This window comes from Strix uralensis, chromosome 5, assembly GCF_047716275.1.
Source record: "Strix uralensis isolate ZFMK-TIS-50842 chromosome 5, bStrUra1, whole genome shotgun sequence".
Classification (NCBI taxonomy): Eukaryota; Metazoa; Chordata; class Aves; order Strigiformes; family Strigidae; genus Strix; species Strix uralensis.
In genome coordinates, this window is record NC_133976.1 from 39,264,917 (window position 1) to 39,292,775 (window position 27,859).

Below are 27,859 nucleotides of genomic sequence, written 5' to 3' on the forward strand. Positions count from 1 at the left end.
TTTTATCTGTTCCTGGAGAATTATATAACAGTTTTGGATTTCTCTCCTGAGAGATACAAACCTGTAAGCATGACATGGAGCCTGGTGAATGAATGTAATATATTCAAGCAGAACTCTTTGTACACATACATTTAATTATAAAAATAGTTGTATCTTTTTTAAGTCTGTAGCAGCAGCCATTCCATCCAGCATTTTTTTTTTTTGTGTGGGGTTGCTTTTTCCTCCCTCAAACATTGCAAAGAAACTCATAACACCATTTTTTTTAATGCTCTGCAACAGTGTGGTTAAGTTAAAGTGACCCTGATCCTACAGATGAGATCACTATTCTGTAAGGGGAAATTTATGCCACATGCATGCAAACATTTTGTGGTCTTGGGAAGAAAGAAGAATGAGACCTCCTGCTACCAGTTTTTGGGGGAAGCTAGCCTTGCAACACCAAAGAAAGTATTTTTGAATTTGCTATTAAAAATGAATCTATCATGCCTTTGTATAGCAAATAAATGGCCATAAAGAGCACTGCCTGTAAGAAAGGCAGGTAAGGACTTGTCAGAGCATATTTAGTATCCATTTTCTTGACAACCTTGAGACTAGAAACGTACTGATTTTTAAAAGTAAGCCTAACATTCCTATAATAACAAGTTTCCAAGATCTTACGCAAAAGAAGAAAATTCTTAGTAATGTACATAATCTCAGCATGCTCACTGCAAAAATAACACACTGATTAACAACTCCTAGGAACACCAGTCCTATTTGATATTCATAGGCCCTTGAATCAAGTTTGTCTCTCTTGTGTCTGATCAAGAGATAACGCTATTGTCTGTGAGTCATGCTGTACTTAGCATTTTGATGCAGCACAAGATGATGTCGCTGTGACATACTGGCATAGCCCTTTTAGATAGCTCGAGGAAATTTAGAATGGCTGCACTAATACCAAAGAACAAGATAGGTGGCCTTTCACTACACACTGCATTAGTTTCTTGAAGTGTTACTAGCCTGGGCACGTAAGGAGCATAAATGTACACAATAAGAGTTTGATTATATCCAATAACAGTTGAGCATTTGCTATTTGACACAGCAATTCTGTCTTCTATGTTAAATACCATGTGCCCTGAGGGAATGCTGAAACAGCTTCTGTCTTATGTTTCTTACAGACAAAAGAATGAGAGGATGCTGAGACACCACACAAAGCTATGAAATGTGAACCAGTAGCCAAGGCACCAAAAAAGTCATTGCTGAACTTTTTTTTTTAAAGGGATTTCATTGCAGAGGGCTACATAGAGGACTATACTGGCTATATAGAGGATTATAAATTTTATGACATTACTGAACATGTTTGTTTCTGCTCTACTTTTTAGGAACAGGTCTTTTAAAGTAGGATTTTTTGACATCTGTTTTAAAGCATTTGCTCTGCACACTGCATCAAGGCTTCATCAGTTTTTTTAGATAATGAAAAGGTTGTATTGGTTTTTAGATTCTTCTGAAGCCTTTAATAGGGAGCAGTCCTGTGTCAGAAATTTGAATTAAATGCAAAGACCTTGTCTTGCTTCCTAAATCTCTGATAATGCCAAGCATGTTTTCCAAGCAGGGTTTAACGTTATCACTAATGATATGGTTCATATTGGCAGAGTTCCAAGTCAAATCACTCAATCTGTCCTGACCAGGGGGATCTATCCTACAACTCTCAAGTTTTCAGAAAGTCCCTCTTCTAGACAATGATTAAGTACACTGCAATATGATGTTCTTATAACAACTCTCACCTTTTTTTTTTTTTTTAATGTTTACACATGTCTCAAGCTCTGCTAGTTCCATACTTAATAACACCTGTGAGACGTATATATTTCATTCATGGCATGTTTGACATCTTCTGAAATCCATTGTCTGAGAAAAAAACAATGTCTGTGGAATTTTCACTTTCTGCCTTATCTATAGACATGTCATCCAACTGTGAAGAGATTTCACACGAGAAATTCTGGTAAATAACAGTATTAATTTATCGGTGGTCAATTTACAGCCCCTTTTCATACCTACCACACTCCAAGAGCTTCCATATGTTGGCACCTGGATTCCTAGACCTCCAGAATCACCATCCTCTAATATGGTGGTAGCTGGTGGTAGCTGACAACTCCTGGGCCTCATGTCATCTTCCAGGAAGTTCATTACTAGCAGTAAGGATAGCTCACTGTCGTTCAGGTCCAGCACTTGAAGTTAGCATCCTGAAAGGCAGCTAGGCTGCATTACTGGTGTCCATAATTTCCCTTCCTCAGAACTATTGCTGTGGAGATGATTCCTCTATGGCACCCTGAAAGATCATAGGGGAAAAATGAAGCCCTTTCATCCCAAGAGGAATGAAAATTTAAACCTCTGCTACTCCTGACTCCTGATGTGCTAGATACATCACCTAATTTCATGCTCTGAGGGCTTCCTGTTGAGGCTCCTGGATGGCAAATTCTGACTTACTTTTGGAGTTTGGCAGACAGTATTCTCTTGAATCCCAGCAAGTATCAGGGAGCAATGAACATCCAAAGAAATTTGAGACTGAGGGATCCCACCCTGGTCCTAGTCAGATTCAAAGATGAGCTGCTAGTCATTCCTTTAATGGGGATGTCTGGTGCGGGGCAACACTAAGAAATGTATCAAGTCTTATTTAATTCTGGAGGCTGGCATTAATATAACCCTTCAGTGTATAAATGGTACCTGCCAGAATGTTCTGAAAATTGTTTTCAGAGTAGGATTTAAAATACCCATTTAAAGGATTGAAATTTATATGTGCATACTTTCTATTAATTGAAAACTTGCCGCTATGCGTCAAGACACAAAGCAGTAAGAGACAGTGTAAATGATCTCTCCTTGTTCATTGTGACTATTTGCTCTTTAGGGCTTTGGATTTCTTTCCCACTGAATGCAGCAATATTGAGTTCAAATTTATAAACAGATTTTTCCCCATGGACAGAAGAGTAATAACTTCTTTAGTGTCATGTCAGATTATACTCTAAGAGTGATGAATTACCATGGCAGTGATATTATGGTGCATTAGAAGGTAAAATCATGCAGTTGTCAAAGTGTGTTTTCCTTTTACTGTACATTCTTGGGTTTTGGGGTGGAATTTAAAGTGAGACATATGGAGAAAAAGCTAGTCTCCGAAGCTGATCTAAGATTTCAAAGTATTTTTCAAACTATGATTTAAAACCTTCATGACAGAGTAATTTTTGACTGAATTTCCTGGCCTTGTGTTCATCTGTTTTTTAATGCTTAACAATCTTTTTTGCACATATGTATTGTAAATTTCTAAATCTATACAACTGCTCATTTATTTTTATACTTTTCACTTTTATAATATGACTTTCATGGATGGAATCTTTCTTGTATTAGAGTTAATAGTTTTACCATTAACTTAATAAAACTAAAGATTTACTTTAGCTTCTATTCTCTAACTGCATGGAGTAAGGGAGGAAAGAGAACCAAGCAGATGGGAACCTTAAACTTGGCTACACTGTGGAGATGAGCAAATCGATTAGTCCCAAATTTTCAGAAGGATCCTCTAATTCTCAGTGTTTGGCCACCAAGCTCTAGAAAACCAATCTTACTTCACCTGAGCAGCAAATAGTCACATTTTTGAAAATCAAGTCCTACCTATTTAAAGCTGGGCACACAGAAAGCCACTCATAATCAGGATGCATCTACCCCTCAGTATCTGTTCCTCAGTCTTTACAAAATAGAGTATTTCCTGAACTGAATGACAAAGTGGAATGGAAATGTAAGACACCATACAGGAATTCAACATATAGACTGTAGAAAGACAAGGAAATTCCAGAGTCAGCCTTGCTGAATACGGTGTTAAATTTGTATTTTCAGAATAGACTGGGGCACTCAGACATCCAGTTTCACTTACACAAATACAGTTAAATGTGAAACGATGTTTCATAAGAAAAAAGTATCTTAAAGCACTAATTCAGATGTATCACTGCATAATACCCTTAAGCACTTCAGTAAGCTAATGGTTTAAATTTTCTAAATTAACATGAATGTGTCTGTTCCCTCTCCTGTCTCCCTTTTATAGGCCATATGTTTTCAGCCTGCCATGTAAAGGAGTTATTTCATTATCTGTGAATTAAGCTGGAGAAAGAATTCCATTATTTAAAGTTAACTCACACAAGAACTGAAAACAACTATTTCAAGACTCTAAGTTTGCCCAAGACTTGCAGCTGATTTTGAAAATTGTAAAAGTTGTATTTACATGTCTCTGTCTTTTTATAGGTATTACTTGACACAGTAGTGTAGGTATTCCCAGAAATAGAGAAGCGGCAGACAACCACATCAGGACAGAGGGAGAGTCCACGCTCCTGTATGTGACTGAGCTAAAGGCCCTCAGTTCTGTAAGGAGGAAGGTGGCGAAGAGAGGGCCATTCTTTGTAGGATAGTGCTGTGGGCAGAGGGCCTTCTGGATCATGCATGGGAAGGAGTCACGAAACAATGTGAAAAACGATTTGGTCTCTTTTAGCTTAGACCAAAAGGAAATGTTGTGTATTGATCTATTTTATTACATATCCCCTTTTCTAAACATATGTACAAACAGCCTTTGCTACTGTTTTGAAAAGTATGCCTATGCTGCTGACAGCTTCTCAGAAGCTGAGCAAACTATCCGCTGCTGTTTGTAGACTGGTATGTTATATTTAGTGTAGTATTGGCCATTTCTATGTTGCACTTTGGTCTGGAGTTCAAAAACACCCAGCTACTTAATTTCAAACAGACAAATCTTTTGCACCAGCACCTACCGCTTTTGCCTCTCCTTTGATCTGTGTGCCAGTACTGTGAAGTGGCAGCAAGACATCCACAGTGGCCTTCACTTTAGTTAGTGTGACATGAGTCCAAAACAAAACAAAGGAGAAACTGGAAGAAAATACAGTTAAAAAATTAAAGAGGGGGCAAATGAAAACACAAGAGCCAGCAAAATTAATTTTATTTAATTTTATTTTTTGAAAATAAACCTTAACAAACAAACTTAATTCTTTGACAAAAACATACTAGCTGATAGGGGTGAACATGCAGAATTACAACTAGATGACATATTGTTTAAAAAACAGAGCTACATAATAACATGGCAAATATTAACCTAACTACTAACCAGTGAAAATGAGTTTAAAACACATCCTAGGAATACTGCTTTCATCAAGAACAGCAGGATACCTGGTAGACTTCAGGAGAGATCAATACTGAACACCATACAGCTTGGTATTTTCATTGACAAGCTGCAAGAAAACGTGAAACTACTGTTTGATAAAGTTTCAGAAAAGGCAAAGATCTGCAGTGTTGAACAAAAGCGAAGACTAAGCTGTTATGTGAACTGCCTAGGTTACAATACAGGCAAGCACGGGTGGTTTTAAATGAGGACCTCCTGGAAAACCATTTGCCAGCTGTATGTAATATTATACGACTTCGGGGGGCAGCTGGGTGAAATGTAATAGGGTATATTGGAAATCTGTTTTTATGATTTGATGGTTTTGTGATTGGGGTCATGTAAAGACACAGAATTATCACCCGATTTATTAAAAAATGCAGTGTTTCTGCAGTAGGGTACCAATGCACGAGTACAAACGATGGCGGGGCGAGAGCTGGGGGTCCGAGCTCGGCCCTACCCACGTCCAGCGCAGTTCCTCCACAGGACAGGTCCCACTGTCGTGCATTACCCGGTACCTCACCGCCGCTCGTCTGCCGGGCTCCAGCCGCCAGCAAGGGTCCGCACCCTCAGAGGCGGCCCGGCCTCCTCAGGCTGCCCCGCCACCGCCGGCAGGAGAGCGGGACCGGGGCCGGGGCCGCGGCCACCACCGACACTGGCCGGGACCCAGAGGACGACACCCCACAACACTCAGCGCCCCTGGCGGGGCCCTTTCGCGCCCGCTCGACGTCTCCTTCCGCGCCGGGCGCGGGGGGAGCGGAGGGATCCCGGGGCGCGGGCGCGACGCAGCGGCAACATGGCGGTTTCGGGCCCGCGGCGGGGGGCGGCGGTGGGGCTGTTGGGGGTGCTGCTGCCTCCGCGCTGGGCGGCGGACTCGGAGGGCGAGACCGAGGAGGAGGCCGAGGAGGAGCCCTACTTGGTGGAGGCTGCGCTCCTACAGGCTTCCGGGACGGAGCTGGCGGCCACGCTGCCCCCGCGCCGAGCTGGTGAGGGGCGGTGGGAGCGGGGCGGGGCCGTCCGGGCAGCCCCCGGTGTCCTCCCCTGCCCGCCGGCTCCCGCGGAGGTGGGCTTGGGCGCGGCGCGGGGCGCTGGCTTGGAAACGGGGGAGCTGTGCTCAGCTGCCGCGCCGGGCCCGGCCCGGGGGAGGGGGGGGGAACGTGCGTGCGGCCTTCCCGCGGCCCGCGAGTCTGGTCCTGCGCCCCCCTGTCTCCTCGCCGGGGTCGTGAGGCTCTTGCCTGCTCGTGTAGAATGTTTCCAAACCAAATAAAATCGGGAACTCCCTCCTTCCCCGGTTACTGAATGCACAAGTAAAGGGAAAATGATCCGAAGTAGGTGATAAATCTTACACAGGTAGTGGAAGGGTGGTGTAATTCGCGCTTTTGTATGGCCACGGTATTGCAACAGTAAGAAAACAAAGTTTTTCCATTCCAGTTAACTTTACACAAAAAATGATTTTTTTTTTTCTTTTATGGCATGTAAGAGCGTTGATACTTGGCATTAATGATTCCCTACTTTCTATTTAGTACTTAGAAAAGCAGGTGATGTTGGAGCAACTTCTCCCTAGCAAGAGTATTTTATCCAAAAATTGTTTTAAAAATGGCTAAATTAAGCTAGGTAACAAGAAGAAAATAAACAAGTTGTTACAGACCTAAGAGCTGGTGGTACTCTGGTTCGGTGAGAAAGAGGTCCTGCTAAAGGCAGGTGCTCGCTTGAGGAATGGTGTGTTTATTTTTTGTGAGGGAAGGAGGCGGCAAACTAGGTCATACAAAATGTTAAGAGTTTATTGTGTTAATTGCTTGTAATTTTGGTGGGTTTAGTTGCAGGAAGTATTTGGTATACAAATGTATCTGAAGGGAATGCAGGCACCATGATGCAATACTTCATGGCAGAACTTTAAAATGGAATTGCAAACTTGACTTGGCTTGGCATAAATGGTGTGATACTAAACCAGTGTGTTTATTTGGCTTAATAAATATTCATACGCAAGTTTAATTCTATAGTTCTGACACTTGAAGGAGTTTCAGTGCTTGTTTCTGAGGTTGGTTTTGCTTTTGTTTTTAAATACTACTGGAAAGACTTGCATCGGGAAGTTTATGAAAACCCCTGCTTCACTTCTACTGCTGCAACTTGTACAAAAGAAAAATAATCTTTGAAGAAACAAAACTCTTTTAATCAAACTGAACTTTTAATCTCTATGACTGTCGTTAACAATGGTTTTATTTTTCTTTTTCATGATTCAGTTGTTATACAAGAAGAAAACTCCGGAAAGGAGTATGAAGTGGTTGGACGTTTTCCATTAGTTGGCCCTTGGTGGAGAGTTAATGTTAAAGCTAAAAAAACCGGGTCGAAGTACTTTGTGCAAGGATATCCATCATATTTTCTGCGGACTGATATAGAAGAAAACAACCGACAAGTCTTTTCACTCTTTCTTAAGGAATGTGCTGTTCCTGAGGATTTTAAAGAAAAGTTTTTTACTTGGCTTCCTACAGAGTCTATGCTGAATTTTAGAAATCTTGAAGAAAAATTAAAACAGTTCCAAGTTTCACACATAAAGACAGGGAAGAAACAAAGAGACACTCAGGCTTATGACATCTTCCACTATGTTTCAAAATCACGTAGGTATATCCTATGCTATTTTGATTGTTTTATAAGCTAATGAGTTCTGTCCAGATACTGTGTTCAGGCTAACATGTCCTCATATGAAGTGTATATTCAAAGGAATTTTGAACATGCAAAAATTATTTTTTTTTTTTTAAATTTGAGGACAGTGGGACAGCTGACCAGTTAAAGATAGGCATACAGTTAGAAACACATAAGGATTTTCCTGAATTCTGTAGGCTTACTAACTAGAATTCCAGTTCCAGTTGCATACCTAAGGTATTCCAACCCCTAATGGGCATTCAGCCTGTGGGACCAGACTATAGCTGGTCTGAAGCAAAACTCTGAAGTACAGAAAGTCAAGTCATCTGAGGCATGTCTTCAGCACTAGTTCCCTTGTTTTGCTCCGATGATCTGTTTCTATTATACCATGTTCCTGATGCGGACATAGGCAGTCCTGGGTTGGTGCTATACAGAGCCACTTAGGTGTCAGTGCTGTGGGACTCAGTACTCTGAATTTGAGGAGGTCTTTAAAATTCAGCTGCAGCTGTGCATAAATCTGTACAGACAGGTTGGGTCTATCTACTGTTGCATACAAGCAAATGAAGTCTTCCAGTTTACTGGACAGTGTCAGGTCAAAAGATGGAGGTGACAATTTCAAAGGTCAAATTGTATCTTAAACAGTAGAGTTTAGAGCCTCTGTTAGACTTGAGCTGACTTTACTCCAAATCATGTGTAAAGAGAGGAAAATTTTCAGTTCTATGGACTTTCATGCTTTTTGTTCTGTTTTTGTAATGGTAGAAAAGTTCTTAACCCCTGTTTACAGACTTTAAATCTTTTTGTGACCACAGAGGGATGGGAATCGATAGTGGTAGAAACTCGGTTCTAGTTCGCTGTGTGAATTTTAATGGGATATATGGATCACTTTTGATTGAGGCTTGTCCAGTATGGTCATGAATCTTCAGGGGTGAAGATTGCACAGTGTGCCTAGGTATCCTGTTCACTGTTGGTGTAGTTGGCGGATTTTTCCTAGTATCTAACTTAAATTACTTTGCTACAAATTTAAGTTTTCTTCTTTCTCTATCATTGGGCAATAGAAACAACCACCCACCCCTGTGTATGTCATGTTGCTGCTATTGTCATTTTTTTCTGGTTGTCATTAATTATTATGGGCTCGAGCAGTTTGTTTTTCAAGCCTTCATGATATTTTTACATGGAGATAGTGCGTATTGATTCTCCATGTGTAAATTAAGTACCTGCTTTAAAGGGAAAAGGTTTTATCTTTGCCTTTCTGTAGGTAAGACAGGGATCAGAAAAGGTTTTATCTTTGCCTTTCTGTAGGTAAGACATCAGAAAAAGCACTTAACTGAGAAAAATTGGTGTTTTAAATTTGGAATTATGAAGTTTCCTTAACACTTAATTAAAAATTGCGTTGTTGTTTTTTTTTTCTTGCCAGGAGATAAAACTTCTAAAAGTCTCACTTTCTTCTGAAATTTGTTTTTTAAAGCAAGGTATAGAGCAAATCCATTTCATTATCTCCCTTTTGAAGATCACAACACCGATACAACCAGGGAAAGTGATAGCTTAAGTTTGGGGTCATTGAGAAAGCCAGTGGAGAGCACTGTATTCCTAAGTTCCTCTACTGATCTGATACTATGATTTTAGAAGCCTCTTTTCTTATTTGGGATTTTAAATGTTCTTCTGTACATCTGTATGAAAATTAGCTTTAGGTAAGAGGCAGGTGTGGTGACGTCTGAACTGACTTTCTACAAAATGCTATTGAGTGTGCAGTTTAAACCAAGTGTATGATACATATTTTCCAAATGAGTACATTTAGTTGCAGTTTTTAGGTCATCTGTTTACGTTATTTTTTCCCAGAGCAGTTCAGGGAAAACAGACTTTAAAATAATTTGGAAAGTACTACAAAGAATCAGAAACTGAAAAAAATTTGGGATGTTTTGGATGTAGGGGAGGCAGAAACATAAAAGCCAGAGTCAGTTTAAATTGCCTTTTCAAATATCTTTGTATGTTGCTTAAGACTTTTTTGGTTTATGGTGCATATAGTTGCAGGAAAGGCGGTATTGGTAGCTCTGACTTTTCCAATGATATTGGAGTTCTTGCCGATTCTTCTGCCACGCCATTTTTGCAGTCTGTTGGATATGGTGTGTTGGCAAAGAAAGACTGAAGGAAACAATAGTACGAATGGTGAGGAAATACATTTTCAAGACAAGATACTAACAGAATTGGACGAGATATTAAAGAATGAGCCATGGAAACTTGGATTCAGCAGGGTAAGTAATGTTAAGCAGTGTAAAAAATGTGGTGTTTGTTACATTTGAGCTTCATTAGAATACAGTGCTGTTTCAGTTACGTTCAGTTTATTAACTGGGAATTTGTAAGAGGTAGGCTTAGTTCATTTGGAAATGGATGATGTACTGAACTCAGTTTCAGCAAAGGGTTTTTTTTCCTGGTTCATCTACAATAAATTAATCTCAGAAGATTTTAAAAGTGGTTTTGTTACAACCATTTGTTTATTCTTTTCTACAAGTAACAGCAAATTGAATATTCGAGGTAATTGGACCAAAATAAGAAAGCTAATTTAAAACCCTCAATTGTCCAGTTTTATACTAGCCAATGTTCTGAATACATAGATCAGTGTCTCTGCTTTCATAGTAAGGTAAATAAGTTAATCTGTAAGAGGTCATCTGGTCTAGTGGTTCTCCTTTTTTGTAATGGGATTTGCAGTTGCTGCTAACCTTCCCGTTTTCCTTTGCTACACTTGCTGTGCAACTTTGCCGCTGCTGCATCTCACCTTAGCGCTCCCATACCTCAGATGGGAGCTAGACCTTAATAATTCAGAAATGTGATTAGTTAATCCCTCTGCTTCAACCCCCCAGTGTATTTACTGACAGATGTTCTGACTTGTCTTTAAGACCTCCAATTTCAGAGGTTCAGCAGTCTAGCCAGCATATTCTACTGTTTCACATCCTTTCCTTTAAAAAGCTTTTCCTGACGTCCAATTTGAGTGTACCTTGATGCAATATAGTCTTGTTGCTCTCTTGTTTCTTGTACCAAGGACCTGCATTCTCTCTGCAGTTGTTTTATTGTTTGAAGACTCTCTGTAGCTTTTTCTCTTAAGGCTCAGCAAATCCAATTCATTTTTCTTTCCCTCAATAGTTCATCTTTTTTGCACATCTCAGTCTTTCACTATTTTGTGGTAGTCTCTTTAAAGGTTGTATTGTGTATTTCTTCATAGAATACCAGGTTGGAAGGGACCTCAAGGATCATCTGGTCCAACCTTTCTTGGAAAAAGCACAGTCTAGACAAGATGGCCCAGCACCCTGTCCAGCTGTAACTTAAAAGTGTCCAGTGTTGGGGAATCCATCACTTTCCTGGGAGTTTATTCCAATGGCTGATTGCTCTCATTGTGAAAAATTTTCCTCTTGTGTCCAGTCAGAATCTTCTCAGGAGTAACTTGGTGCCCATTACCCCTCATCTTTTCCATGCAACTCCTTGTAAAAAAGGAGTCTCCATCAGAAGATGGAGCCATGCTTTAAATACTGGAACATGGTGATAAGCCTTCTCTTTTCAAGGCTGAACAAACCCCATTCTTTCAGTCTTTCCTCATGTGGCAGGCTTCCCAGTCCCTTGATCATCTTTGTAGCCCTTCTCTGGACCCTCTCCAGCCTGTCCACATCTTTTCTGTATAGCAGGGACCAAAACTGAACACAGTATTCCAGGTGTGGCCTGACAAGCACTGAGTAGAGTGGGATAATGACTTCTTTATCTCTGCTGGTGATGCCCTTGTTGATGCCACCCAGTATCCTGTTGGCTTTCTTTGCTGCTGCAGCACACTCTTCACTCATATTGAGCTTCTTGTCCCCCAGATCCCTTTCCACAGAGCTGCTCCCCAGCCAGGTATATCCCAGCCTGTGCTGCCCTCCTGGATTATGTTTTCCCAGTGCAAGGCCTTTCGCTTGTTCTTGTTGAACTTCATAAGGTTCTTGTTAGCCCACTCTTCCAGCGTATTCAGGTCTTCCTGCCTGGTGGCTTTTCCTTCCAAAGTGTCCACTTCCCTGCTCAGTTTGGTATCATCAGCAAACTTCACCAGGGTACACCTGATTTCATCATCCAGATCACTTATGAAGATACTGAGCAGTGTTGGGCCCAATATCTATCCCTGATGGACCCCACTTGTGACAGGTTGGCAGTATAAAAAAGAGCTATTTACCACCACCCTCTGGGTGTGGCTTGTCAGCCAGTTCCCCACCCACCATACAGACCGCTTGTCTAGACCGTAATGTATCAGCTTCTCTAGGAGGAGTCTTGGGGAACTGTATCAAAAGCCTTGCAGAAATCCAGGCAGACAGTGTCCACCGCTCACCCCACATCACCTGAGAATGTTACTTTGTCGTAGAAGGCGATCAGGTTTGTCAAGCACAATTTGCCCTTGGTGAATCCATGCTGGCTTTTCCCAGTCACGTGCTTCATTTGACTTGTGATAGCCCCTGGGAGGATTTGTTCCATAACTTTCCCAAGGACTGAAGTAAGACAGGTGGGCCTGTAATTTCCTGGATCCTCCTTTAAGCCCTTCTTGTAGATGGGGGTGACATTCACCTTCTTCCAGTCTTCTGGGACATCCCCTGACCTCCATGACATCTCAAATATTATAGAGCGGCCTCGCAACGACGTCAGCCAGCTCTCTTAACACCCTTGGGTGGATAACATGAGGGCGTATGGATTTATAGGGGTGAAGCTCCTGTAATAGTTCGCATACCAACTCTTCCTTCACTTATGGTGGGTCTGTGTTTGTGCTGACCTGGATTTTTGTTCCCAAGGCCTGGGGCGCAACAGTACAGAGGTGAAGAAAGTGATGAGAGTGTCTGCCTTTTCAGTGACTAATTCACCTCTTCTGTTAAACAGTGGGCCAATATTTTCTTTCTGTTTCTGCTTGTTGTTTACATACTTGAAGAACCCTACTTCTCCTAGTTTTTGACATCTCTGGCCAATTTCAATATGAGCTGAGCTTTTGCTTTTCTAACTTTTCTTGAAGTTGCACGTTCAGAATTGGGTACAGTATTCTGGCTAATGCCTTTCTTGTGCTCTGTTTCTACAGTTTTTGTGCCTTTACTTGAAATTGTGTGAATTGGGTGTGCATGAGTTCTCCCTAATACCTAATTTCTGTGCCAGGTTTTTGATTTTTAAAGTTTCTGTTTTAGACAGAAGGGTGACTGAGAGGAATTATCATTCCATCTTACTTTTAAATATCTTGCTCTCATATAGCTTGAAAAGCATTATAACTTCGTACATTATGAAAAATAAATAAATTTTTATAGACTTCCACTCTCTGAATTGCAATTTGTATTTACTAGGAGGAATGTTATTCAGCAAGAGGCTAACACTTCTGAAATAAATATATGTTTGCTTTTATTCTTTTTGCGGAGAAGATTACCTATAGGGAACTGAACCTTTCTTACTGTGAGGCAACATGGGCCGCCTTCTGTCAGTGCAGAGGTCTCCTCTGGAAGATTCCTGACTTGCAGAAGAATGCATTAATTCTGTATGATCAACTCAAGAAACAGTGTAGAGAAATGGGACACACTTACGAAGATCAAGATGAATTAGCTCGTCTTGTATCTAAAGATATGTCCATTGAGAACGTTTGGCAATCTCTTGAATTTTTGAAAGCTCAGAATGTAGTGATTAGGGAGAAAAAACTAGTGTTTCTGCCTCATCTTTACAAATCTGAAAAAGACATTGCAATGTATGTAGGTCGCCTTTTGTCAAACTGCTCATGGCAACTGGATGTTGATGTGAGAAAGATACTTAATGCTTCTGAGACACCAAGAGAAATGGTAGATAACAAAATGGATGTTACCCAGGCTTGTGAAATGGAACATCTGAAGGAAAATAATCCGGACAGTCATAACGGTGAAAATCGCTTTCCTGAAAACAAAGTGGGGTCTACGTCTGGTACCCAAAGTAAAGCAGAGTTAGACTTAGATCAGGTGACTGCTATGGAAAAGATTTGTTCTAATCCTGTCACAATCATAAGTGGAAAAGGAGGCTGTGGGAAGAGTACAATAGTTAGCTGCCTTTTTCGTCACTTAAAGCAGATGGAAAAAGAAGTGGAAGCTGCTTCTAAGGACTTTGAAGAAGACCTGGATGCATCTGAGGAATGGAATACCTTTGATCATCACAGGGAATCAGAGAATATGTACACAAAAAAACTTGTGAATGTACTATTTACTGCGCCTACAGGGAGGGCGGCAAGCCTTTTGAGTGAAAAAACTAAGCTTCCTGCATATACACTGCATCAGGTAAGGAATTTTTAAAATTTTTTTTAAAAATTATGTTCTGAAAGACCTTTTGGCACTGTCCATTCTTGTTTTGGGAAAAAAGCTCATTACTGAACTTTTCTTATGAAATATGTAGCTATTAATGATAATGCATAGGTACAGCTTGTCAGCATTTGAAAGGCAGCAGTATGTTTTGGGGAATTATAAATCAATCATTTGAGATACATAATTTGCTGTAACTTTGGGTTTTTTTTCTACTTACACACATCTCAATTTTGTGCTTTTTTAAGGACATTGGGTGCTTTTAGCTTCTTAGTTGTTTCCTTTTAAGAAAGACAGAAATGCTTTCTAAATGGCAGAGCTGTTTTCTAGTGTCCTGTTGCCTAGCCATCATACTGATACCTTTACATACATAAAGAGATTGAGAGCCTGGGGTTGACTAGTTAGATAAATTTCATTCTCTCAGTGTTTTCTTAATGACTTAAATATTGTGCAGATTTTTTTTAGGAAAAAGTAGAAAGCAAACTCTTTGTTAAAAAGTCTGTTGTCCTAGGTAGTGGAAGGTGCCAAGAAGACTTGGAGGTGTGCAATAACCTGTATAAATCCAAATTATAATGACATAAAAAGTACTGTGGACTTATTTTATCTTTCGGGACTGGATAGCTGCCTGTTCCCCTTCCCCATGCAATGTTGGGGCTTTATTAATGTCAGCAAGTTGTCATAGGAAGTGTTCTGTTAATGGGCAACCTAATGGCTAACCTTCTATCCTTTAGAGTCCCTGCAGAAAAAAAAAAGGATGCATCTCTGCGCTTTCATGTAAATAAGTGTTGATAATCTCAACTAGAAATGTATTTGCCAAGGAGGAAAGTAAGACTGAACAGTTAAGTCTTCTGAGTCTTTACAGGTTTAAGTTCAGAATTTCAGATAATAGCTTTAAATACAACATTAGAAGATACCACACTCTGGTTACTTTTGTAAGACAGTTGTTTACAGTTGGTTAGTGTCAGAGCTTGATTTATTTTGATTTTTTTCTAGATCATTTATAGTTTTAAATCATGGAGGCAGAGTGAACAAGTACAGCCATGGAGGTTTTCTTCTGTGACGATTCTGGTTGTGGATGAAGGAAGTTTGGTGTCTGTACACATTCTTAGTTTAGTTTTAAAACTCTTATGTGATCATGCTCAGCTTGCCAAACTTATTATTCTAGGTAAGTGAAACAGCAAATTTAGCATTATACAATATTTAATAATATACAGCGTAAGTATCAGAGCTGCCACTGGTCTCATTGAGTCTCTTAAAACCCCCAGAATGTTACATTATTCTGTACTTGGATATTTCTGCTTATTCATAGGTCAAATGAGAGATCTCAGCTGTCAATATGAAAGTATCAGTATCTCCATTCTCTGTTTAGCAATGTTTTGTCTCATTCTGAAAGTATTATGACTTCCATGTGGTTGCTTATTACTTCTTGCAACTGGAAGACTTTTCTGGTTTTTCTTAAATTTAAAGAAGCTAGTGTTAGCATATTAATCACATGTTAGAAGGGAGGTTTCGTGTCGTTCTTAATGCTAGGATCATCTTGTTTTAATTCAGAAAGGAAAACAAGTGTAAAATCAAAGTTTTCTCCTTTCTCAGAGGTTTGCTTTTTGGCATGCCATTTATGGTGTTTGTTTTTAAATATGTAACTTTCAAAATGTGTTTGAATAAGATGTGATTGCTGTCAGTGTTCATCATGCAGAGTGATTTGCATGTGCTGGTAAAACATTACTGAGCGAGGAATATGAAAAATTTAAACAAGCCTACAGCCTGATTCCCCAAACAAAGTTTCTTAGATTCTTGAAAGTTTTATTTCACATGAATTGTATTGAGGAAGCATTTTAGTATGTAGAGGGTTGAGTATTTATTAATTCCAGTGGTTTTTTTGAGACAGTTTTTAACAGATGATCTGTTACTACTTCTCACAAATACTAATTTGCATTCTGTTTAGGTGATACTAGACAGCTGCCAAGCATAGACCCAGGAAACATGTTAGCTGATATCTTTGAGGGTCTAAAATCAAGAGGCTTTTCTGTGGAACTGCAAACCAATCACAGAGCTGAATCGCAACTAATTGTAGATAATGCATCAAGGTAGGATTTCCTTATGTATGTAAGAAGCGTTCTTGTAGTAGGCCTGGTCCTTTACCTGCAGAATAGTAGTGCATCCACGTTTGACTATAGTACTGTTTCTGTTACAGTTTCTTATTCAAAATCAGTAACACTGGTTTAAAAAAAAACCCCACAAACAAACCCCCAAAACAACATCAACCTGCATTTTTTTCCAGGAGTATGTGTATTGGACAAAAAAAATGTGTGTGCTAGAATACTTCACTATCAAATACTCTGTGTTGCTTTCAAATGAGTTGTGCATGCACAAATCACTTTATGCCTTCTGAAATTACTAGCAATTGCTTCTCTAAATAAGAAGTTTAAAGATCTTGCTGGTAAGTGTGACAATAGCTAAAACAAGCTGAATTACATTGAGCGTTTAGATGACAAGGGCCATTAAATCATAGTTTCTTTTTATTTTTTGCTGTATTAATACCTAGAACCTCTGCATGTTTCCAGCATTTGCATTACTTTTGGTCCTGTTTGCTGTCAGTGCATGGTTTATTTTTTAAACCTCAAGCAACAAAATCTCGATCCAAGTGCCCGAGACCTTTTGATGTTGATTGAAATTTGAGAATATTCTGAACATTTGCAAGATGTCCAGAACTACTAAGTGTTTTACAAACACTCTCACTTTTTTCCCCCGTAACACTTCAGTGTTACTCCGGTCTGCTCACGTCAGAAGAACTGTATGGGTAATAAGTAAGTATCTACTGCAGTGTTGAGAGGTTTAGAGAATAAATAACCGGTTTTTTAAGTGTGAAATCAAGATATGCTCAGAAGAAAGAGTTTTTGGTATATGTAGTGTAGATGACCAAAAACTTACAAATGGCAAACTTCAGGCTGATGTAGATGATGATACACTGGAATCCTTTAACTGGAAATAATTTTTCTTTTCTGTTTTCCTTCCCCTGCTCTGGTCAAGAATCTCTTACCGGAAGTTTCCTGAATTTGATGAGGTGCTGAAAGTGTCTGGTTGGAATGAGGAAATGACAATGCCAAGCCCAGAGAAGAAATTCATTCTGGTTGCTTTGCCTGCTGGTGGGGGTTGTGCCGGTACGTGTGTACAGTCAGTTTGTGATCTTGACTTTCCCTTTGGTAAAGCATAGACTATTTGGCTGGTGGTAACATTTTGGGAAGATTTTAGTCTGATTTTGTTTGTGGTATAGATTTAAATGCTAGATTGATGGTTTACCTTTTGCCTTCTGTAGGTGCACACAGCAGACCTGTAAGTGCAAAGGATACACTGTAGAGCTCCAGCTCCCTGGTTACATTTTGAAATGGGGGTGATAACAGCTTCCACCAGTGTAATCAAATGTGATCGTCTTTTTATGTTATAGCTGGAGCTGTCAAACCTTAAAAGATTAAATTTTTCAAAGGTGAATCATTTGGGTATACAGCAACTGTAACAGGATGGTGTGTTGCACAGGAATGTGCTCCCAACTCTAGAATCAAGTTAGGAAAATGGATGCAGAGACGACACCAGTATTTCTTTAAAATTGTTTTGGTGTCAGGGTTACGGCCATTGTTTCTGGTTTTTTGACCTTTATTGGATAAGTGGATTGAGTGGCCTTTATATGCATCAAAAAGCTTCAAGGGGGATGTGAAAAAAAAAATTAGTGTGAATATTATCACCTTACCTTACTATTGTAACTTAGCAAACAGAATACTGAAAAAGGGTTTCTTCTGTGAAATCTAAATGTGTAGATCTGGCTTAAAAAATGTTCTATCTTTACCTCTTTAATGTGCTATATCAGATCTTTATTTTGCATGAAATGCAGTTGCTTAATACAGAGAAATAAGAATTTCTCTCTTTCAGTATCACTCTTGTCTCTCAGTTTTTAACAGTGGGATAACTGCATGATACCTTTTGGTGGAATATATATCGGTGTTTTGTGATGTGGGGTTTTTTTGGGGTGGGAGTATGTTTTTATGGGTTTTGTTGTTGTTTTAAACAAGTTGAAATGTCATTGAAGCAAGAAATAAGCAAGGGCAATTTCATATTGAACTGTGGTTTTCTTTCTTAAATTGTTTGTTCTGCATATTCAGTGCCTTACTTTTTTTATGTCTTCTAAACCAGATTTGCAAACTGCAATAAAGACTTTGCTTAAAAAAGGACCAGGATTGCAGGATGCCAGACAATCGCAGTTCATTGCTTTCAGAAGGTAACAAGAGCATGCAGGCAGACATTGAAAAAATCCTTGCTAGCAGACACAATCTAAAAATAGCTGAATGTGTCGAGTTGGAGAGACTAGTGTCAATATCATAAAATTACTAGAGAGAACAACAGGCCAGGTGTCTTTTCCTGTACCTTCTGGTTGCTCCCAGTCTCTCCACAGAGAGTTGCTTCATTTTTCTATAAGCTTAATGTTATTTTGCACCATGATTTCGGCCTTTGAGTTCATGTTCATCTGTACTGTTTATGTTAAAGAAACAAAGGATGGACATAGAGGTGGTCAGTTTTTGTAGTAGATTCTCTGAGAGCCTGTGCTCTGGTGTTGGCTAACAGCACCGTGTTCTTCAGAAACAAAAGGTGAGGGCTTGACTGCAGGAGGAACCCACAAAATACAAAGAAATGTCCATATTCAGACGTATCCCATCGTGCCAGATATGAATTCCAGGGTGCATGGTGGAGCGTATAACCTCCTGTCTGTACATGCTTCTGTCACAGGTGGACAGTGACCAAATGGCAGAAGATACTTGCATTTTGACCATGTGACAAGGGCTAGATTTAGTCATGTAATCTGATGGGCATTAGTGCTCCTGCTGGGCAGTGGTGAATGCCAACAGTTTGGATATTTGGAAGCACAATACTCGTCATTTAGGAAGGGGTGGGGTATAGGGCTCTAACACGCTTTGAAGAAAGATTGGAAAGGTTAGTAATCACTGATAATGTGAACCATCACAGGAGTGTGAGTAGTACGGATAGCCTCACAGAAACACTGAAGGCATAAATGTAATGTCCAGTAGTACCAATAGTCCATAAACTTAGACTTTTGCACAAAGATGTACTTAAGAAAAAACTCTTCCACTTTTATTTGTGAAGAACCTTTTCTCAGCAATTGAGACATAGCTCATATCTACAGGCTACTAGTGGGCAAATAAGCGATTTATAAATTTTAGCTAGTTCACCTGTTTGTTATGAATGCTGAGTAGCTCTGAAACCAATTTTATTTTTCCAATCTGCGTTCAGGTAAAATACTGTTATTAATGATTGCCATGTAAGATTCTTCTAGAATATACTTATAGGTACTTAATCTACATTTAAAAGTTAAAATTCCAGGTCTTTAAAAAGCAAATAAATCTTCTGACTATTTTTAATATATCCACAGGCAGAAAAATAATACATCCAGGCTTTAGTTTTTCTTTAGTTTTCTTCTTCGTCTTAAAAACAAATTAGCTATCTTAGGTATGCATCGTAAACACCCTTGCCTCACTTCCGATGGTGTTTAGACAAAACTGTTCCTTTACTGCTCTGTCTCCTAAACTCTGAATCAGTGATTGTTTTTAATTGTTGGAAGATCATCATACCTGAAATGGGCTTTTTCCATTATAAATTAATGCTAATGTGACATCGCATCTAATTGTATATTTATGGTTTTGTTCATGTTCTTGTTTTGTATGATTTAGGCAAGATTGCGATCTAATAAATGAACTTTGTTGCCAACACTATTCAAATCATCTAACCAGGTAAGCCAGTGTTTTGCAATTTTTCCTGTGAACAACGTCACTTTGTTTTTTAAAGTGTTACAGCCAGGCCAACAAACTAAAATACGATTGTAAAAGTTTTAATGTTTCATCTAGATCTGATTATTTATGTTAGCAATCATTTATGTAATAAACTTCTTTTGGGTGCTCTAATCTCAACCTAGACTGTGAACAGAGGTAACATAAACTGTTTGCCTTTCATTTAAATGAATTATGTGAATTCCAAGATTTTGAGTTACTGCTGAATATTTAAAATTGACATAAAAGCGACTTCCCCTCAAGGTTAATTATTTTTTGCCACTGTATGGTTTCTAAATAGATTCTGAAATATTTTTGGAAGCAGGATTTTGGTGCTACTTCATATTATTGTTTTTTACCAAAAGGTTTTACAGAAGTTCAAGAAACATCTTTTAAATGTGAGTTGTCGTAACTATTTTGAACATTATTAAGGTTTTTAGTCTGGCCCAAGTATAGAGAGGGAAAAGAGAAGGAATACTAAGAGATGGTAAATGCATACTTCGTAAATACATTTCTCCCTTTTTTCCTCTGACCTAGAGACCATAAAAAACGACTTTTATTTCAAATCGATGACAAGATTTCCTGCACGCGGAATATATACCTCAAGGATCTCTTGCCAGACCGTGGTTTTAGAGAAGTTCCTAATCGCCGTGAATGCAAAAGTGGAGAGACCAGCCTCACTACAGAGACTGCTGAGGAGGGCAAACGGCTATGCAATGGAGATATATTTTTCATAACAGGGGTAAGTCCCTGCTGCAAGAACTTGCACAGAAAACGCCAGTGGTAACTGATTCAGTCCTTGTTGAATCCCCAGAATAAAACAGTTCACACTTCATAATTTTAGTCCATAACATATACTTGGTTCTTCTGCTAAACTATCAAGTGAAAGGCAAGAAAGAAGCAGACTCACAATAGAGAATTAAAAGAAAAGTATCTCTGGGCATTTTTGTAAAATGTGTTTTGGTTGGTCTGCTCATGTGTAGTGTAAATACATCTGTAAATACTCAAATGTATCGCAATTGAAACAGATAATGTTTTGGATACAGGTAGAAACATAGTCTTAAGTAAAGAATAAAGCTAATGTTACAGCTTGAGCTCTCCCCTGGCAGAAGACTAAGCTGACCAAAAAATACAGCACCAAAAAACATCTGCATTTTTCTGCTGGGTTCAGTGAGTTGAGTTGACTCAGCAGAGGGTGCAGTGAAAGTATTGATATTTGTGCATGGGAAAGGGGAACCATACAGGGTTGGCTTTTCTCTGTTTGTGGCAACAAATTGTTAAACGGTCTCACTGGTATGTTTCACTGTACCTTAGGATAATCTAAGTTTTCTGGGAGTTAAAACTGCCTTTCTCAGCATTTTTCTTACTAACCAGAAGGGGTTAGGGTAGGCCCTGTACAATGAAACTATATTCCTTGAAGGTGGTCAGTGAAAGATAGCAGTCTTTTGGGTCTAGTGTCTTCTGAAACCACTTAACTTGGCTGACATTGCAGCTATTGTAATTTCAGGGAAAGCTAGAATGTGGATACACACAGATGTATTGACATTGATCAAACTGCTGATACAAGCTTACTGTCGAGTGTTCTTGTGCTATTTTTTTAGGATGTAGAAATTGATAAGCAGCGCTTAGTGACCATCAGCAGCACGTATGGCTCTACTTTCACTGTGAAGTATAAGGCATTGAAAAAGCTATGTCACATAAAACATGCATGGGCCAGAACAATTCACACATTTCAGGTAAAAAACCAAAACCAGATGAACTGATAAAACTCTCTCATGGTTTTATCTTGCTAATGCATGGTATTTTCATGTGAAAGAGTAAGAAGCTCTCTTGAAAGTAAAATTCCTTGAATGCAGGCTAGACAATACTCGTGTCCCAGGTTGTCTCCAACTTTCTTGCTCTTATAAGCTGTCTTTTTTTTTTTTTTTTTTTTTTAAAAACCCTACTTACTGATCTTAATTTGATAAGGTGTTCTTAAACATGTTTCAGGGTTCTGAGGAAAAAACTGTTGTCTACGTGGTTGGTACTCCTGGCCGTCAGCACTGGCAGCATGTGTACACAGCCGTGACCAGAGGACGCTGCCGTGTCTATGTTATAGCCGAAGAGCTGCACCTCAGGAGAGCAGTCTCTAACAAGAACCTGCCCAGAAAAACTCGCTTACAGAGGTTTTTGAAAGAGGCAATCGCAGAAACAAGCAACTGTCCCAAACAAACTTCCTCTCCCCTGACAAAGAGCTGGCAAAGTCATGAGCTTGAGACTCGGCCTGTTTCTGTAACAAAAGGTGCTCCTGACCCATCTGAACCTCCAACTGACTTGATTAAACAGGAAGGGTCAGCAGTTTGCAATGAAGAAGAGCCGATGGGCAGTCTGCAGCAAAATCTATGTAAAAGACAAGCTCCTGCAGAGAATTCTGAGGATGCCATGAAAGTACCCCCTGTAAGTATCTCCTTACTGAGAAAGCTTAAAACTTTTGCCAGTCACCTGGGTACTGTTATGATTGTTTTATAATTATTTATTTAATAATTTTCAAGATGACCAGTAATTGGCCAAGCAGTCAGGTTTTGGCAGGTGTTTTCCCAGAGTAATATATGACTCCTATGGAAAAATAAATTATAATGTCACTAGCAGTAAATTTACACATCTTGTTACTCATTGGAGTGACCTGTTGGCTAGCTTAGACTGTATTAGCTTTTTCTAATACAGAAATCAGTTTTTAGGAGCTGACCTGCTGTGAAAGATTAATGTAAAATTTAATAATTGCATTTGATTTTTATACAGTCAAACACATTTAACAGATGCTTTTTTCATTATATCTGATTTCTGAGTTCTGTCATGGGGAAAGAGCTTTTTGGAAGATGCTACTGTATTTTAGTTCTGGTTCAAACTCTGATAACATTTTTGTTTTGTTTTGCAGACAACCGTGCAAGATTCCCCACTTGGGTGTACCAGACTTAAGAATCTAACTTTGGGACAACCAACTCCTAGGAAGCTTTTCAAAAGCTAACAAACTAACTGTCCTCACGCCGTATGCAGATGCTTTTCAAAGGCTTTCCTGTATTTGCATGTTCTATGAAGAACAGCTTGTTTTGAACTGAGCCTTTGGTATTTTCAGTGATCTGGTTTTAGTAGGAGATTCCTTGCTGTGTCAGTCATCAAAAATCACATCATTCTTTTGTTTTGGTGAAGAACGAACTCACAGGTCTTACATGATCCAGACGTTCCCTTTAAGAATACATGGGGATTTCTAGGTTTAAAGACTGTAGCCATCCATACCAAGATTTATCCATCTCCTTATGCTGTGGAATTGATGAGAAGCTGTTGCTGATGTGGCAAAACTGGAGTTTGCTCTTGAGTCAAAAAATAGTTTACAAAGGGGACTTCTTTAGATTTGTCTAATGTGGCAGCATTATGGGCATGAAGCTTTGATGGATTATGGATTTTAATCTTGTTTCAAATAGAACAAGGATGTTGTAATCAGTGACATAGAAAGTTTTTCCCACTTTGTACTTGAAAGAGATGTAGAACTTGTTATTTCTGCTTTAGCTAATGGTTATATGCTGGTAATGATCTTGGTAAGAAAGCAAAGCAAAATTCTAAGAGCACAAGTAACATTCCATTTTCAACCTTTTTTTGTGTACTATGTGACTTGCATTGTAATTTTTGAGATAAGCTGAATGCTTAATCAAACATCAGACATATTGCACTAAAATTTAGACAGCTTGCTTGCTTTTAACTATTTTTTTTTACACATACAGCAGGAAAAAGTGTACCACAAAAATAAACATTGTATTTTTTGCTAAAACTGTGGAAAAAAAAAAGTAGTAAAATGATGTCTCAATTTTAATGTCTTTAAATCACTGTTTATTTCAATTTATACAGTTTTTCCATACAAATATTTGCAACAGTTTGAATTTCAAAAAACATAACATAGACGATAAATATCATGCTATTAAAGTATTAAATTTGTACAAAAATACTTTACAGTTTAATACTTATTTTGTTACAAATAAAAATACATATTTAAGTGACTCATGAATTTTTTTTTTTTAACATGATTCAGCATTGAATGTCATTCTGATCTTTTCTGGCAGTGCTGAAATAGAAACCAGAGCTACATGTGTGTGCAGGGCAGGTGAGCTTGTTCATGTATCGGAAACAGCAACAGGGATACAGTTAAACAGTTTAAATTGACCAGAAACAACTCAGTAAGGTGATTGCTTAGATATGGAGACTCTACAACTGTACAAATCCAGTATCTTTATATTCACCAATAACAAGAATTACCAATAACAACTTGAATACCGGAATAAACCAAAGCAGCTGCTGGTGAGCATATAAAGCAACTGGCAGTATTTTATTGCTTGGGAGGGGAAGAGGGGAGAGGAAAGAATTTGTGTGATGTGTTTGTAAAATATATTTACAATTTGAAATTCTAAAAACGTGTTACAGGGGGTAACGTTTATCATAAAGAAGGCTGAAAACAAAGCATATTAAATGGGACTTTTGTCCCTTCAAGAAGTTGTTTACAGGTTTATGGATCATTAAAGAGCTTTTGTATCAATCTTCCACTGACATAGTTTAAAAAAAGCCATTTTCTTTTAAAACCTTTCTAATTTGTCTGAACTCATTTCAGTTTTACTCATCAGTAATCCTCCTTCAGAGGTTTCATCCCCCTAAAAAAGTCTCTGCTTAAAAATCCCCACAGGTTGCAAGACACACCAATAAATATTTCATTGCATAGGGAAAAATGTACCTTCTCACAGAATTTACCAAAGCGGGGGAGTAATATTCACTGTGTACTGTGGCTTCCTACAAGCATTTTGTTAAAACATCTAAACTGTGCTTTGTCCGAAGAGTGCACTATTCTTGCCAGCAGAGCAAAGGTCCCCAAAATCACAGATGTAGCCATTAAACAAGAAAACCTGGTGCAGCATACCGCTCCTCCTTGTCCATCAGACAGCACCTTTCTGATAAAATGTTTTTAAAAACCATGTAACCTGGACACTACTGTCAGCAGAGGTTAACTCCGTTCTTTTCCCTCAAACAGCAGCTGCTGATGAAGGGAGAGGAACATTTAAATCATGTTTAAAACATCTCCCCAGTTTCCTATTTGGGGGAAAAAAGGCCCTTACAATTTTTTGTACTGTTGCTAATGATGCGTTGTTTAGAATGGAATGAGTTGACTTAACAAAGAATTAAACTTTTTCCAAAGGAACCATGAATTAATAGAAGCCTTGAGACAGACAGACTGACCTCCTGTGCTTTTTAGTGCTATATAGCATCTGAGCCTCAATCTCAGAGAAATCTTAAAGGGATTTAGCACCATAATTATCATTTGTTATCAAATGTCCCACTAAAATGATTTTCTGCTATAATGTATTTGTAGGATCCCGTGTCTCTGTATTAACATTAGTGTGTCCACTCTGTTGAAGGAAGGCATTATTCTGATCACTCCACTCCCCACTCACTGAAGTCTGTTGTTCTGAGCTTCCTTTCTGAGATGCCAGTGGGTTTCTGCTAATCACCAGTTCCAGCTTATTGCCAGATTCTGCAATGAGGGGCACAACTAGACAGCAGTCAAAGTCTCTGGTGCGAACGTGGTTTACCTGAACAATTAGAAGATTGATTTGTGTTACCATTTTAGGAAAAAGAAATGAGATCACAAGAGGAACAGATATAAATATTCCTTGTGGAGAACCATCTATACAAGACTATTTAACCATGGTGCCCATTCTGAAGATACCAGTTAAGCTTTCTACTCACCCTTCATCAGAATGTAGCTAAAGTGGGCATATTTACACTGGTGACAGGTGTTGGCAGCTGTCACAATGCCCACTCCACAAATGACATTTAACAGCACATAGTTTTTCTGTCTTTCATGGTGTTCATTAATTTAAATGCAACAGATCACATCTAAAATTTCAATTCAGTTCAGGTCTTCTCTAGTTTTAACTAATATATAAAGTCTTTTATTGGGCTAGTTCACAAAAATTTAGCTTTTCCATCATGGTCCTTGGCACTGTGGGGAGTGTGGAGCTCAGTGAGTATTACATTATTACAACTGTGTCAACCAACAACTTGGATTAAGCACAGAAACAATTCATGTCTATATCAAGAACAGCAAAAATTACAAATCTGTCTGGAAATGCCTTGGGAAATTCCAACTTTCCAGTGAGCATTTGTGTGTCTCCTTTGAAGTTCTGAAATATGTAACATTCTGAAAGAATTTGTTTCTTCAAATATGACTTTACAAAAAAAAATCTAGCCTTGCTGCCACTGCATAAAAGCCCAAGTCACCACGAAGTGCTGCCTTTTCTTACTGAGGATCTAAGTGATTTACACACCCTGTGGCACAGAGCAATTATGCTCATTTGTCCTTCTTCCTATCCCCCTACACACATCCTTTCCCAGCAGAAGTACAAAAGAACGGTACTGCTCATCATTTAAAATATAATAAGCAACGTAGATAAGAAGGTTGTTCTAAATAAGTGATGAAAACACTTTGTGCAGTTTTCTACAATCACCTCTGGGTACACAGCTACCTAAACATCCTGCAGTGTGTTTACAAAATTTACAAAGTAATCTGTATGTCATGTCTGTTCATGCTAAACCTGTGTGGTGCCAGAAACATTACCTGTAGAAGTCTGTCATATGGTTTTAAACCTCCCAGATCGCCAGGGCCAGCTGGTCGAATATTTTTAACATACACGCCTTTCTCCAATAAACCATCTGAGACACTGAACCCAAAGTCTTCTCCATCAGAGTCCTTGTACAAAGTTACCTGTGGAGATGATGTGACATGATGAGAAAGAAAAAAACAGTTTGTCCACATTTCTACAAGTACTAGGCAGGCTTTCTTCCTAGTGTCTTTTGGTTTGGGTCCCCCCCTCCATTAGATCACTTACTTACCTATTTGGTACTTACAGTATTATACGAGAGTTGGACCCATTTTGACATTATAGTAATATTCTCAGAAGCTGCCTTATTCTTCAGTAATAAACAGCCCTTTTAACTTCTGCTTGTCATCTGGAAATTTGTGCTTTTGTGGTGTGATTTTTTTGAGTCTTAGTTTCTTGCTACCCTGTTTTCTAGTTGTCAGTATCTGAGTACAAGATTAAGTTTAGTTTCGGGAATTAAGACCTGGCCTCAGCCAAACAACTGGTGTCCTGTCTGCCAAAACTTCCCTAAGGCATAAGCACCACCAGCACCCTAGCAAGCCTGGTTTTGGCCAGGCAGTGATCCACCCTGTAAGGCCTCACCTCAAACGTGCTCAGTATAAGAGTTATAATGCAATCTTTTAAGGAAGTCTGAATAAGGCTCCTTCAGAAAGAGCTCAGAGGCAGTGTTCTTACAGTTACATAGCCAAGAGATGGTCATTCAAAAGCAGGAAACAGAAGTTGTTAATAAAACTGTTAGAAGGTTTTCCAGGTGTTCAGAGAACAAGCCCTTGCAGGTAGTTTTGTGAATTCAGTTATTTGATAGAAAAGGATTCAGAGATTTCTTTGTAGGTACGTGGTACACTTAGGTTTTATTTCTGTGAGGGTTTTTTTTCTTTCTTGTTTCTCTCTCACATCAGGGGTGCAGACTTATGCAAGTAAATTGTGTGAATCAATGGTGTGACAGCTGACTGACACTACTGCTGGCACAAAATGTGCGTGCAGACGCACTCACACCATCAAAAATTGTGCTTTTACTGCTATAGCTTATGTCACTTTGGGTTCAAATTACTGGTTCAAAACATACCTTAGCTGATAAAATGACAACATTAAGAGTGCTCTGTAATTTTGTAATGGCTTGGTACCAGTAATGCTCCATGTGCTGCATCCTTGTGTGTGCCAGCCACTGAATTCCTGTCTGGAATCATTCAAATCGGAGGGGACTTTGGGAAGTCTCTAGTCCAACCTCCTGCTCAAGGC

At 39.0% G+C, this 27,859-nt stretch overlaps 2 protein-coding genes across 10 annotated transcripts in view; one reads left to right on the forward strand and one right to left on the reverse strand.

Annotated features, from left to right (window-relative positions):
* Nucleotides 1-5,607: 5,607 nt before the first annotated feature.
* Nucleotides 5,608-23,971, forward strand: HELB (DNA helicase B). 2 transcript variants are annotated; one of them, XM_074870523.1, is made up of 13 exons: nucleotides 5,612-6,159; nucleotides 7,414-7,788; nucleotides 9,836-10,062; nucleotides 13,219-14,091; nucleotides 15,106-15,277; nucleotides 16,058-16,199; nucleotides 17,143-17,273; nucleotides 18,298-18,382; nucleotides 19,848-19,907; nucleotides 20,481-20,685; nucleotides 21,545-21,679; nucleotides 21,933-22,379; nucleotides 22,858-23,971. In XM_074870523.1, the coding sequence occupies exons 1-13, from the start codon at nucleotides 5,970-5,972 to the stop codon at nucleotides 22,945-22,947; spliced, it is 3,132 nt and encodes a 1,043-aa protein (XP_074726624.1). In that variant the 5' UTR covers nucleotides 5,612-5,969; the 3' UTR covers nucleotides 22,948-23,971. The 2 variants fall into 2 exon arrangements, with proteins under 2 accessions (XP_074726625.1, XP_074726624.1); XM_074870524.1 differs by lacking the exon at nucleotides 21,545-21,679 and having other exon boundaries at nucleotides 5,608-6,159.
* GRIP1 (glutamate receptor interacting protein 1) overlaps nucleotides 23,948-27,859 on the reverse strand; it is a 341,423-nt gene continuing 337,511 nt past the window's right edge. For all 8 annotated transcript variants that reach the window (XM_074870519.1, XM_074870522.1, XM_074870516.1 and 5 more), the window contains 2 exons: nucleotides 26,578-26,724; nucleotides 23,948-25,549 (listed from right to left, as the gene is read on the reverse strand). In XM_074870519.1, the coding sequence (XP_074726620.1) occupies nucleotides 25,313-25,549; nucleotides 26,578-26,724 (384 nt within the window). In that variant the 3' untranslated portion in view covers nucleotides 23,948-25,312. The remainder of the gene's footprint in view (nucleotides 25,550-26,577; nucleotides 26,725-27,859) is intronic.

Bases quoted from the DNA above. Each gene is read 5' to 3' on its own strand.
- HELB (XM_074870523.1), top strand. From the start codon at position 5,970: ATGGCGGTTTCGGGCCCGCGGCGGGGGGCGGCGGTGGGGCTGTTGGGG. The intron at 14,092-15,105 runs GTAAGGAATTTT...ATTTTTTTCTAG, and splicing joins CTGCATATACACTGCATCAG to ATCATTTATAGTTTTAAATC. The intron at 19,908-20,480 runs GTAAGCCAGTGT...CCTCTGACCTAG, and splicing joins TATTCAAATCATCTAACCAG to AGACCATAAAAAACGACTTT.